General features: G+C 35.3%; 1 protein-coding gene across 1 annotated transcript in view; it reads left to right on the top strand.

Moving 5' to 3' along the window:
- Nucleotides 1-1,084: 1,084 nt before the first annotated feature.
- Nucleotides 1,085-13,452, top strand: part of LOC125249201 (alpha-2-macroglobulin-like) — a 39,791-nt gene continuing 27,423 nt past the window's right edge. The window contains exons 1-15 of the mRNA XM_048161433.1: nucleotides 1,085-1,225; nucleotides 1,899-2,079; nucleotides 2,195-2,351; nucleotides 7,301-7,353; nucleotides 7,470-7,490; nucleotides 7,677-7,842; nucleotides 7,960-8,044; nucleotides 8,259-8,370; nucleotides 8,478-8,598; nucleotides 8,713-8,822; nucleotides 8,915-9,085; nucleotides 9,170-9,400; nucleotides 9,508-9,720; nucleotides 9,808-9,957; nucleotides 10,118-10,243. Of these exons, the coding sequence (XP_048017390.1) occupies nucleotides 1,140-1,225; nucleotides 1,899-2,079; nucleotides 2,195-2,351; nucleotides 7,301-7,353; nucleotides 7,470-7,490; nucleotides 7,677-7,842; nucleotides 7,960-8,044; nucleotides 8,259-8,370; nucleotides 8,478-8,598; nucleotides 8,713-8,822; nucleotides 8,915-9,085; nucleotides 9,170-9,400; nucleotides 9,508-9,720; nucleotides 9,808-9,957; nucleotides 10,118-10,243 (1,983 nt within the window). The 5' untranslated portion in view covers nucleotides 1,085-1,139. The remainder of the gene's footprint in view (nucleotides 1,226-1,898; nucleotides 2,080-2,194; nucleotides 2,352-7,300; nucleotides 7,354-7,469; nucleotides 7,491-7,676; nucleotides 7,843-7,959; nucleotides 8,045-8,258; nucleotides 8,371-8,477; nucleotides 8,599-8,712; nucleotides 8,823-8,914; nucleotides 9,086-9,169; nucleotides 9,401-9,507; nucleotides 9,721-9,807; nucleotides 9,958-10,117; nucleotides 10,244-13,452) is intronic.

The raw sequence follows: 13,452 nt of genomic DNA, 5'->3' as shown, positions 1-13,452 counted from the left end.
CCCCCCAAAAAAAAGGCCTGCACCGTGACGAATGTCGCACGTATTTATCGCCAGCGTTTCGTGTTCATACCTCACACCCAAGCGATTTTAAATTCACTCCCTGTAAGCTGTATATGGCGCTTGTGGTAAACGGTAGTGCAAATAAACATATTTATGATATTAATTAAGTTAAAGAAGATAAAAATGCAGATATAAAATGGCATATATATGACATATGAGAGATGGTAGTCAGAAACGGTGGTGCAAATAAGTCACAATGACAGTGCACATCTCAATCAGCTCCATAGTTCAGTAGTCAGGGCTGATCAGGGAGTCGGCCACATTCATTCACACAGTACACTGATACACGACCTAGGAAGCTAGGGAGCTGTTTGAGACACAGGGATAGTTTTGCTCTGTCCAAATACCCACACTTGCGGTCTTGGCCACTTGAGAGCTCGTGCACGCGACAGGAAGTAAGTGCGCAAGACTGTCCCATGTCTTAAAAATGCCCAAGTGCAGTGCCCTTAATCTTGAATACCGAGCAGTATTCGAGGCTAAGCGTATCCCATCATGCATTATGTTCGGAAACTCACGTGTACCGAAATCACGAGATGTCAAGGAAAACATTTGACTGTAAGTTAAATTAATTATATTACATATATTTGGTAATAAAATATAAAGTGTAGGAGTTTGTTTTTAGAAGATCTCATGTACACTTGTATGTACTTTAAAGATCTCAGCTATTTTCTTGGATGTTATTGACTACAAAGAATTGAACATAACTTCTCATTTGATTGCAAATAAAATTACTATTTAGAATATTTAAATGCTTGAATATTCCAACATGCAACCTTTAAGTTCAACTCTGAATTATGTGGTCAGGAACATTCATAATGAACTGAATGTTTATTCTAATGTGTGCAAGAGTAAAGCTTTTGTATGTCTTGAACTGAGCCCACTTGAACTCATCACAAATGAATTTTTGGACAAACCAACAAACTGCATATTAGCACAGGTTTTTGAACTGTATTGCCCACACGGTTGAATCATTAATCAGAGGATCAATACAAATGTTTTGAAGGACCTCCTTTAGCATGAGAGTCCCTTTAAAAGAGACGGTCCAGTTCATCTCATGACCTGGATGATCGCTCGTCATCATGGCTCTGAATTTCAGCTGTTGTTGGAAAGAGCTCCTTCTGCTCTCTTTCCTCCTGATCTGTGTAAATGGACAAACATCAAGACCGTAAGTTTTCTGCTGAGGAAGGCTATTATTTTTCACTATTGTGTTTGTTTGAATAGCAAAATTATTCCAGTAATTTTTATTTAAAGTTGGTACCAAAAGACACTAATAATAATGCATCTAAATTATTATCATACCATTAGTCATTGTGTAAGATAAGTCTTGATTATTTCTCCTGTATTTATTTAATTGATCTGTTTTGCACAGTAGAGGTTTGCTGTTTGAAAGACAACTTAAGGCATGTATAAGATCATTCATAATTAATGACAGTGTATTTTTAAGGGCAATATTGTTCTGAATAAACATGAAAGTAATAAAGTCACCAGACTTCATTACACAGTTTGCTCTTGTATTCACACTTCTCAGTTGATCAATAGCAAATTAACTGTATTGATTTTCACCCCCACTTAATTTTACTTGGGTAAAGTTGGTTTTATATTCGCACATTCGGACATCCCTATTCAATAGCCTTGTTAATCACACTACATTGGACATTCAGTGGACATTCACAAGTAAATATGCCATTAAAACAATACTTGCCTATTTTGATCGACTGTGAAAAATGTTGTAAGTTGACAATCGTTATAAAATATAAAACCAACTTTACCCAAGTCTTAATTTTTAAGTGTGTCTAATCTATCTCAAAAAATATTGTATGATCGTTGTCTCTGGACAGATCTTTCGTGGTGACGTTTCCTGCAGTGATTGAGTCAGGATCTGAGGCCAAACTCTGTGCAAGTTTTCTCAATCCCAATGAAAGCCTTGTCATGAACATTCATCTGGTTCATGGTGACCAGAGCACTTTACTGCTGCAGGAGAAAGCTGAGGAAGAGTTTCATCGCTGCTTTAACTTCAAGGTCTGCCATCAAAATGTGCACAAGATAATGACTACACAATCAATTATGTTGCTTTCACCATAATGCATCTAGTTTTTGTGAAGGCAGGTTGTGAATACATATTATTTCTCGTCAGGCTCCTCTGATCGAAGCAGAATCAGTGCAGAAAATGAAGGTTGAACTTCAGGGAGAGACTTTCAAGATGACTGAAGAGAGAAAAGTCATGTTCAAGCCTTACCATCCTCTGACCTTTATCCAGACTGATAAACCCATCTATCTTCCAGGACAGACAGGTGAGCTGTGAATGTTTCAAAGGCTAAACCTCAGCAAATAATGCTGGTGTCACTGACATCTTAACCCTGATCACAGCTGATGAAGATAATATACATTAAGTAAAGCATGTTATGATCATGCAATGAGCTGAGCACCATAGGTAAAAAATAAATTACAAATTTTGCTCAAACCAGCAGATGGTAAAAGAGTGTACAGAAGTAAACAATTCAATTTACAAACTTGTAAACAGAAAAGAGGAGCAGAAGAAAAGATAAGGAAAGCAAATAAGGAGCTTTGGAAACTCAAGAATGGTCATCTAGTGTGTGTTTGAGCTATATTGCAATTACAAATAACTGATAAAATAAATCTCTTGATATCAGTATCTTTATAACTTTATTTTATATGAAATCTAGAGATACTACAGATCAGGGGTGTCTAACTCAGTTCCTGGAGAGCCACAGCCCTGCAGAGTTTAGCTTCAGCCTTAATTAAATGTACCTGATCCAGCTAATCAATCCTTCAGATTTATTTGAAAACTGTACGTGTGTTGAAGCAGGGTTGGGACTAAACTAAAGGGGGTGGTTTCCTGGACAGGGATTAAGCCTAGTCCTAGAATAAAATGGCCCTTTAAACCAGATTAACAGAAATCTGTTTTCTCTGTCATGGTTTAAAATAGTCCTAGACTTAGTCTAGTGTGTCACTGACATCTAAACCCTGATCACAGGGTCGTATCTAGCGAAACGATCAGTCATTTTTGAAAAAAATGTAAATGTATATGCTTTATATAAACAAATGATCGCCTTCCAAGTGTTTCTGCCAAAACCGCACTTTCATATTCTTCAAAAAACTTATGCTGTATGTCCTACGCCTTCCCTATTCAACTTACGAAACGAATGCAGCGCTAGTGCCATTTTTTCCATTAAATAAATACGTTAAATTTTTAGTGGGGTTATACTCAATCTCTTGATCGAGATATACTTAAAAGTATAATTAAGTATTCTAAGTATACTTGGCTTGTAGTTGTGTTTACTCTTTTGATTGAGTAGCCTATTAAATGCTTTATATAGTTTTACACACAGTCTTATAAACTTCCCTAGTGAAAAAATATATACTAAAATGTATTTGAAATACATTTATTTTGTGCTAAGTATACTAAATACATGTACATTTTTATGTGCTTAATAAAAATACCCTGCAACTGTACTTTTGGTAGCCTATACTGAACTCTGTTAAAAAAGTCTGTTAAATTGGAACAACTAATTTTGTACTTAATGCACTTTAATTGTGCGGAAGTAGTGCTAAGGGTCCAACTAAAGATATACTTAAGTATATTTGATTGTGTAAAAGTGAGTGTGTAAAAATTATTGCAAGTATACTTTAGGTACACTTTAAATATTTAAAGACTTATAATTATACAAAGATCATAATCCTTATTAAAAGTGATATTAATACACTTATTTTAAGCATAATATTAAGAAATGTGCATTGTGCAATAAAGAAATAGACTACTCCAAATAAAGTTTAATTATAATTTTATCAGTAAGTCTTAAATGATGTCAATAAATGGATTTGAAGTATACTTAGTATGAAATAAATGTAGGCCTATTTTAAATAGATGTTGCTATAGTGTTTTTTTTTTTTTTTTTTTTTTTTTTTTTAACAAGTGTTACATTGTTTGAAAATATTAGAAAATAACCAGGCAATTCAGCTGCATAATTTATTCATGCCACAATGCATGCTGGGAGTCATGGATGATTTTAGTACTATGTTGGTACCCAGCATGTATTGCGACATGAAGCTTTTGATTGTCACCATTGTTGTGATTCATATGGCAATTCTTAATGTCTGTGTGACTTTTTAGTAGTTCAAAGTGTATTGAGCACAAACTGTATTCAAAAAACCTTCATATTTGGTTGTAACAGCGCCAATGGATGTTATGTGTAGAATCCAGGAATACCATAATAAACGTATAAAACATCACCTATGTAATAATAGATTAGACTCTTATGAAATCAATATCAGGCCATAAAACGATAATTGTAAGCATTCATAATTGGCAAACATCATCTGAACACATTTTCTTTTTTACCATAACAAATGTGTCTTAAAAACACATTTATAACAGCCAAAGAAAAACTAATGTTAAATAATCAAGGGTCAAGAGTACAACTAAAGCAAACGCTGACCTCCATCATGGTAACATCAAACGAAACAATAAAACAACATCCAAACCTCTGTTAATTCTCAATAAGAACTTCTGTAGACATGTGACAGAAATAAAGTCAATCTGGTTAGTAATAAGTGAAGCTGGTAATGCTGTTTGTGGAGTTGTTTAATCAGATCTTCACAGATTTAATGTCTTCTTTTATCTTCAGTTGATTTAATCTTTTTCTGTTCTTGTTTCTCTTTCCTTCAGTGATTCTGCTTGTTAACAGCAGGTGTTCATCAGTGTCTGAATTTACACACATGTTTTCATTCACTCTCTCAAGTGGACTATATTAGTGAACTAATGTGGGGAATAGTGAATGAGGGTAGTGTTGTCAAAAGTACCGGTACTTCGGTACCAAGTCGGTACTGAAATTTTGAAAATGTGACGATACCCGCATTTCTGTAGTACCGGTAGTACCGAGATTCCGGGTATATCCGGTACCCACTGATAAGGCTGTTGGCAGTATTTACTTGAATATGACACGAGTGAAGCACAAAGCTTTGTTTAGCTACAAAAGAAATAATAGGTTAGCAATTAAATGTGACATCGCAGCCATGGAAACATATTGGTTCATGCCGAATGACAGAGGTACGTGAGTCCATAAATTTAAGCTTTGTATTCTGTTTTGCGAATCGCGATCTGATCTCCTGCTTAGCAGAGAATTCCATTAGTTATTCCACAATATTACAATATTAACAATATTCCATTAGTTATTCCACATGGAATCTCCGTTTCTTTTCCCAAATCTTCACTCACGCAGGGGATTATAAACGTTCCTTTCGTTCGCATTTAGGCCTATTATAGGCTATTCGCATTCTTTACTGTGGTAAAGTAGAAAAACACCGTAGGACAGAAACCTTTTTGCTTGCACGTCAATTTCTATTTAACACAGTTTGCGCTTGTTATTAGACTTAAAGTCTAGGCGCGTCAAGTTTATTTGTATAGCGCGTTTCACACACGCCGGTGATTTTTACTTTCGCTTTCTCTGGCAGCGCTAAATCCAACATAGCCTGAATGTCTTGCCCCTGCGGAGGATAAAACTCGCTCTTCAGACCTTTTACAGTTGTTTGTAACATCAGGAGATAACATGAAGATATTATTAAAGAGAAATGGTCTATTTCCTGCTCGTGTCCTCATCCCTCTCAAAGCGCAGAGCGGTAGGATATATCAAAGCCTATAATAACGGGACATTGGCTATATGACGCATCTTTGTGTGGAAATAAAAAACGAATGTTTTTTAAAATAATATTTAACTTTCTTATTATGTAGGTTACCATTATTTACTTATATTTATTTCATAGATTTACAGGCTAGTATATTGTTTCACTGACGGAATAGCTAAAATAAACACGCACGTTTGTTACCCATGTTGAAAAAACGAGCATATGTTGGTAAGGTAGGTTTTGAAGCTGGTATGCTGGTTCGAGCTGGATTATGCTGGTCCTATGCTGGACCATGCTGCTCCAGGACCATCTTAGGACCAGCATGGACCAGCACTTGACCAGCATACACCAGCTCAAACCAGCATACGAGCTTCATAACATACCAATTATTTATTTATTTTTTATATTTCAAAATTTATTTCATTGAGGCAGCCTATACACACACAAACATACACACATGCTCCAAATCATATTTAATGTTTTTAAAATTGGCTATATAAAATAGTAAAATAGTTCCAACAGATTTTGCTGTGGTACCGAAATTGGTACCGAGAACCGTAAAATTTTCATGGTATCGGTACCGACTACTGGAATTTTGGTACCGTGACAACACTAAATGAGGGTATAGGGTGTGATTTGGAACACAGCCTCAGAGTGTCGACTTTGAGCGATGTTAACTCACAGTATATTCCTGTAGGCTACTTTCTCGAAAACGTCACATATTACCCAGAATGCATTGTTTTCTATGGTATATTACTGTATTAATGGAAAACAGCATGTTACTGTAGAAATTTGGCCTTTTTTTTACAGCAATTTTTTACAGTGCATAGTACACTTAAACGTATACTTTTAAACTAAAAGTGGACCAATTTAGTCCCGTATTGAAATAGTACACTTACAAGTTTACTAGTACATTGATATTAGTATGCTTCCTACATAAAGTATACTTAAAAATAAGAATACTTCATAAAATGAACTTGAAGTATACTTCTTTTTCGTAAGGGGTATTATGCTGCCCGGCCAGTAGTTGGCCAGGCCTATAGACTGAACATGTAATACACATGCCCTTGATGTCATCGTTTTCACAAATTGTGTTTTTGTTGTTTACATGTAGATGATAACGGTATTGTTTTCAAAAACTTTGAACCCTTTTTTCAAAAGCTTGCTTTTTCAGGTCCCAAAATGCTGCTGTCATGTAAATGATCAGCCAAAACGCATAAAAAGTTTTCAGTTTTAGTATCGTGTCAATGGCCCCTAAACTCTGTGGCCCTCTAGGAGTTTGATACTCCTGCTATAGATTGTTACATGTGATAATAGTTTTGTGGTATATGCTTGATTCTAACTGGTCAGCTGATGCAAACTGGAAAGATTTTTTTGTAAAACGACGGTTAAAACAGGCAGTTGAATTTGGCTCAAAAGACATGTTCACACAGCAGCAGAATACAGTCGTCAACTCTGTATTTGATCCTTAATACGGTTACGTTCACACACAGTACGCTCATTTACAGGAGTGAAATACTGACTGTTGGTGTTGTCCCTTACATAAGAGCTGAAGACGTCAAAAGTAAAGTTTTTAATACACATTTCTATTTTACAGTGAACTTCAGAGCTGTTACCATGGATACAAACTTTGCACCCCTTGATCAGCAGGTCTGATGTGTTTATCTTGTTTTTATTGCTTTTGCTTTATCTTGCATTGTTAAATACACATTTAATAAATAAACGTGGCTTTTAATCATTTACTATTACTATTTGCTCTTTTACAGTATAGTACAGTGATTCTTGAGGTAAGAACACAAAACCTTCTGTACAGTCACAACAAACACACCTTTTAAATCTTATTAACACTATAGAAATTCTGTTACATTTGCAATTAATGTATTTTCAGAAGGCTAATTAAACATTTCTTCATTGACAGTCAGGATATGTGTAGCTGAACTAAATATTTTCACTGTGTCTTTGGTATTAAACAGGACAGTCAAGGTAACCGGATTGGTCAATGGACAAATGTTTCTTCAACAAGATGGATTTTGCAGCGTTCTTATGAATTAAACCCAGAGGCCCGTCAAGGCATGTACAAACTGAAGGCTTTTATTAGTGACAGGATGATCTCACACCATTTTGAGGTGAAAAAATATGGTAAGTCATAAAAACAAACGATTGCAGTGTTGCATGGGAAGAATTTCAATAATATGTTTGTATATTAATATCTTATTTGACTACTAATAACTCTAATTTCTGCCTTCTCACTTCTAGTTTTGCCTAAGTTTGAAGTTACTGTAAAAAGCCCAAATAATGTCTGCGTTGAAGAAGAGGAACTGATAATTGAGGTTTGCGGAAAGTGAGTGCTTTATTTTATTTCCTGCATTAAGAAAGCAGTGTGTTCTTTCATTCTTGGCACAATTTAGTTACTTTAATTTTAATTGTTTTGCTTCTTCTTCTTCTTTTTTTTTTTTTTAACTCTGGGGTCAGTTAATTACTGTAACCCTCATCCTAATATAGTTGCTGAATTGAACCCTGGGCTGTAGATCATTTGATTGTGTCTTTTTTCACAGATACACTTACGGACAGCCTGTACCTGGTAAATCATGGGTGAAAGTGTGTCGTAAAAACTTGCCCTATCAAAGACATCACACCAGTCCAGTGTGTTTAGAGGAAACCATTGAGGTGTGTGAGTTGAAACACAAGTAATGTCACATTATCTTTCCTCCATTTATCCAGTTAAACCACTCTTTAGTTAATATGCTATGTTTGTGTTCATTCATTATAATTAGATAAAAAAGACAGGCTGTGCCGTCCATACCTTAGATACATCAGTCTTTCTGAACGCCACACTAAAGGATTGGTTTCAGAATTCTCTTGATGTTGAGGCAATGGTTACAGAAGAAGGAACAGGTGAGCTGTTGGATTTGATCAGATCCACGTTACATACATTTCTAGAATTTCTCAATTTTGATGTTTTACTTTTATTTGAATAAATATTTATTTTGGTGTTTTTACTATTTACAGAGATCACCATGACCAAATCTGAATCTGTATCTCTCACTTATGAAATTGGTAAAGTCACATTTACTGACCTGCCCAAAACATATGAACATGGATCAGTTATAGAAGGAAAAGTGAGTCTAAAATCAGTTTGTTTCAGTTTAACACCATTGATATGTATAGAATTATTTCTTATTTTATTCTTTCAAAATCATATTTTCAACAGATCAAACTCTCAAATTTCAAAGGCGCACCGATTCAATTCAAAGAGGTTTATCTTATAGAGGGTCCCACTTGGTCCCCAAAACTGCTCCTAAATCTCACTACAGACAGCGATGGACTGGCCAGCTTCTCTTTTAATACGTCCAGTTATCCTAAAAGTGATATTAATCTGATTGTAAGAGAGTTTGTATTCACTTAGTTTACTTTTGTGTTCCCTGAAGAGTTCAATTGCAGTTATTTTTGATTCTTTGTTATCCAGGCAAGTGTCTATCCTGGGGTCCGTTATGGCTACAACACACCTTACATCTCTGCAGATGAAAAAACAGTTCAGCTCCTTCGGCCTGCCGCTCCATACAATCCAACACTAAGTGAATTGATTATAGAGAATACTGAGCAACCATTAAAGTGTGACTCTGAGTTTACAGCCACCATCGAGTATTATTTTGTTGGAGAGACAATTGAAGACTTCAAAACGGACATTGTCTATATGGTGAGAACATGTGCAGTATGTACATTATTACAGAGATGTTTTTGTTTAACAGTGTTTATTGGCAGCACTAGTCAGTTTGTTATCAGAGTGTCATCTGTCTGTTTCAGGTCTTGTCCAGAGGAGTGATCGTTCATCATGGATATGAGAAGGTTGAAGTGAAATCTTCTAATGGAGTAGCAAGTGGCACAATGTCATTCAAACTGTCTATTAGTGCAGATCTGGCTCCAGTAGTGCAGATTCTGGTGTACTGTGTTCTGCCCAGTGAAAATGTTGTTGCTAGTAGCAAAAACTTCGACACTGAAAAGTGTTTCAAAAACAAGGTATGTATTGTAGCTTTAGAAATGAGCCTCTTTAAACTGTATTACTGACTCAATTCTAAAATAAACTCTATTGACTGTATGTCACAGGTGTCTCTGCAGTTTTCTCCTGCTAAAGCAGTTCCTGGTGAGAAAAACACTCTCCAGCTCTCAGCTCAGCCTGGTTCACTGTGCGGCCTCAGTGCTGTAGGTCAGAGCGTCCTGATCCTGAAGTCAGGAGAACGCCTGGATACTGACAAGGTGTGTAGATGCTTTAAGATTTAATATGATTTAATGTTTCCTCATAGCAGGAATCTACAGTGGGAATGAATCTTGTGATAACAGATTTTTAGTTATTATTGCTATTGAAAATACTTGAATTATTTAGAAATCATACTGATAGTGTGTGAACATGTCACAGATCTTCAACCTGCTGCCAGTGCAATCGGGGTCAGATTATCCTTATAGTGTTGAAGATGAGCTGGAGTGTCTGCATGTGAGACCCCGTCGAGCTGTGCCGACAGATAACACCTATGAATCCTTAAAGGTAACAGGTGGATTATATGTGTGACAGTGCAGTAGATAACTATTGGCAGAGTATCCCTTACGGAACAAAAATATTCGTGAATATACTGCAATATATAATGCATAATACATTACATAATGCATTTCCATATATGGGGAAACTAGTGCTTATATTTTTCAATATACTGCAATATATGCATTGACCATGTATGGCTATATATTGATACACATGAAACACAGAAATGAAGACAAAAATAGCATTACATGTAATATTCATAAAGTTTAATCCTTTATTGTGTACATATATTGCACATACATGTTCCCATATAGATTTGATTGTGTGTACACACATTTATACACACATTCACGGAATGAGTTACAATCAGTGGTTACAACAGATTTCTGGTTCCCAGCATGCTTTGCTTCTGACTGTTAAAGGAGAGTAAATGTTAAAATTAAGTGTTATTTGAAGTGTTTTGCTCAATAATATTATGGGGGAGATCTGTTAGTGTTTACTGGCCGAACATCTATCTATATATATATATATATATATATATATATATATATATATATATATATATATAGGTGTTCGGCCAGTAAACACTAACAGATCTCTTGTTTGTTCTGAGCAGTTAAACTGAGCTCTGTTCTTCAGAAAATTCCTCCAGGTCCTACAGATTCATCAGTTTTCCAGCATTTTTTGCATATTAGAATATTAGATATTAGATTTACAACAGTGACTGAATGATTTTCTTTTCACACTGAGGACAATTGAGGGACTCAAGCACAACTTTTAAAAAAGGTTCAAACATTCACTGATGCTTCAGAAGAAAACACGATGCATTAAGAGTCAAGGGGTGAAAACTTTTGAACAGGATGAAGAGGTCCAAATTTTTCTTATTTCGCTTGAATATCATTTTTTTTTCATTAGTACTGCCCTTCGGAAGCAACAGAAGATACTTGCATGTTTCCCGGAAGACAAATTAAATACAATTTACCTTCATCTTCATATTCCACATGTTTTCACCCCCCATCTATTAATGCATCATGTTTTTTTTATGGAGCATCAGTGAATGTTTGAACCTTTTTTTATAGTTGAGTTTGAGTCCCTCAATTGTCCTGTGTGAAAAGACGGATCTCAAAATCATTCAGTCACTGCTGTAAAGGGTTCAATTATGCAAAAAATGCTGGAAAACTGAAGAATCTGCAGGACCTGGAGATTTCTTCTGAAGAACAGAGCTCAGTTTAACTGTTCAAAACAAACAAGAGACTCATGAAGAACCATCACAAAACAAAAAAACAGCTGTGGATCATCCTAATGACACAGTATTGAGAATCAATGGTTCACATACTTATGAATGGGGTTATTTTAAATAAATTCAGCTATTTTTTTGTCTTGTGGATTATATGTAAAACATTACTTTAACATTATTTTAACATTTAAAATATCTTACTCAGGACAGTATTAAATAAAAAATAACATGCATTTTGTATGATCTCTCTTATATTGTTAAAATTTTGCACATTATCACAGATTCTGCAAGTGGTTCACATATTTATTCTTGCAACTGTATACATCTATATATTATGAAGAGTATTACTGAATATAAAAGTAGGTACATAATGGTATAATTAGTAAATATATTGTCACATATTTTTCAATATATGAAAAGTGGCAATTCCTTATGTATTATTGTAATATATGAACACAGTATATTATTCTGTATTGTAGGGAAAACACACCCTAGGAAGTAAAAAAATTAGCTCAAATGAAATAATTTATAGGGAATTATAAAGAGTTGTAAGTTTACGACCGAGCAGCTGAGTCATCCAGCGTTCATTTGTTCGAGCCGTAATAAGCTCTTGTAGCGGATATGAATATCCAACAATCGTGAAAACACTGATTAAAGCACGGTAACTTTAAGATCACAGTTTAAGACAGTAAATTTTAGAAGCACATAATAAAAGACACTTTCTTTTAAAAATCTCCAAAAGACTTTATTTATTCTAACCCAACCAATCTAACACAAACACACGCACACACACACACATTCATTCATACGCTTTGCAGTAAGAAGGGAAAGGGGAGAGAAAGAGTTTTAAGAGAGCGAGAGTGTGATATGATGGACATAATTCCTAGCAATGCACTTCAAGACCTGAACGAACCATTAATTTAAATGCACCAGTTCAGTTTTTATCTGGGGTACTTGCTTGCGTTGACTTTAAATGTGAATTTCCCTCGTTGGCGTGCAGAGAAGAGTTTTCCAACTCGATGATTCGTCTTAGGTTCTTAAAGGTCCGTGTGGAACAATGAAAGGAAGTCTCTTTTGTCGCTGGAGTTAAAGCTGAGGCGGCAGAAGTCGTTGGTTGAACTTTGCGGCAAAACTTATGGCACGAGACTTTCAGCGGAAAAGAAATTAAGTAAAAGAAAAGAAAAGTGAGTGAGTGAAGGTTGGATGGCTTGAATGAGCTGCTTGTCTGTTCTTCTTGTTACTCCATGGTTCTTGATACTTGTCTTTGTCTTGGTTCTTTTCTCTACTTGTTGAACTAGTCTTCTCTTGCAATATGACTATTTAAACTTACTGTAGTTGTTTGTCACACCTCAGAGGAGTTTTAGTCAATCGGATATCATCCTGTTTCAAAAGGGCTTTTCTCTGCCCCCAATTAGGAAGTGTTAAATTCCCCTCTCTACTTTAGCAGAGAGTGTCATTTTAACCATAATTAAAATTCTATTAACTGGAATATGATACATTTTAAACAGATTTCATTCAAGCCATAATTTAGGAAAGATGAAAAGAATTAAATTAAGTCCAAATAAGGCATACTTTCATTCATTCAGTCAAGAGCTAACACATTTACATGAATTGTGAGTGTTCTAAAGCATAACTGGTTACAGGTACTATTTGCGAACACATAATGCAAAATGTATGTAGTTAAAAGATGCATGATAAGTCCATTTAAAATTGTTTGCAGTTTTATTTGTAGAACAGTCTCCGTTGGCTTTTCTGTGAAGGAAACAAAAGGTCTGCATTGTCTCTCTGTTTCTTTGATCTGGTGATCAAAGAATCTTTATCTTCTAGGTGACCCTTTGGTGTCACAAATGGCTGAGTTCATCACTTCTCCTTTTGTCAGGAAACATGGATGTCGTAAAAAGTAATCAGCATTGGTTTTCTCTGCAGACGAGCTGGAGCTGAAACCTCGATTCTGAATTAGAATTATGATTTGAAAGAA

This window comes from Megalobrama amblycephala, linkage group LG16 (assembly GCF_018812025.1).
Source record: "Megalobrama amblycephala isolate DHTTF-2021 linkage group LG16, ASM1881202v1, whole genome shotgun sequence".
Classification (NCBI taxonomy): Eukaryota; Metazoa; Chordata; class Actinopteri; order Cypriniformes; family Xenocyprididae; genus Megalobrama; species Megalobrama amblycephala.
This window is presented reverse-complemented; position numbering and strand designations above follow the sequence as displayed.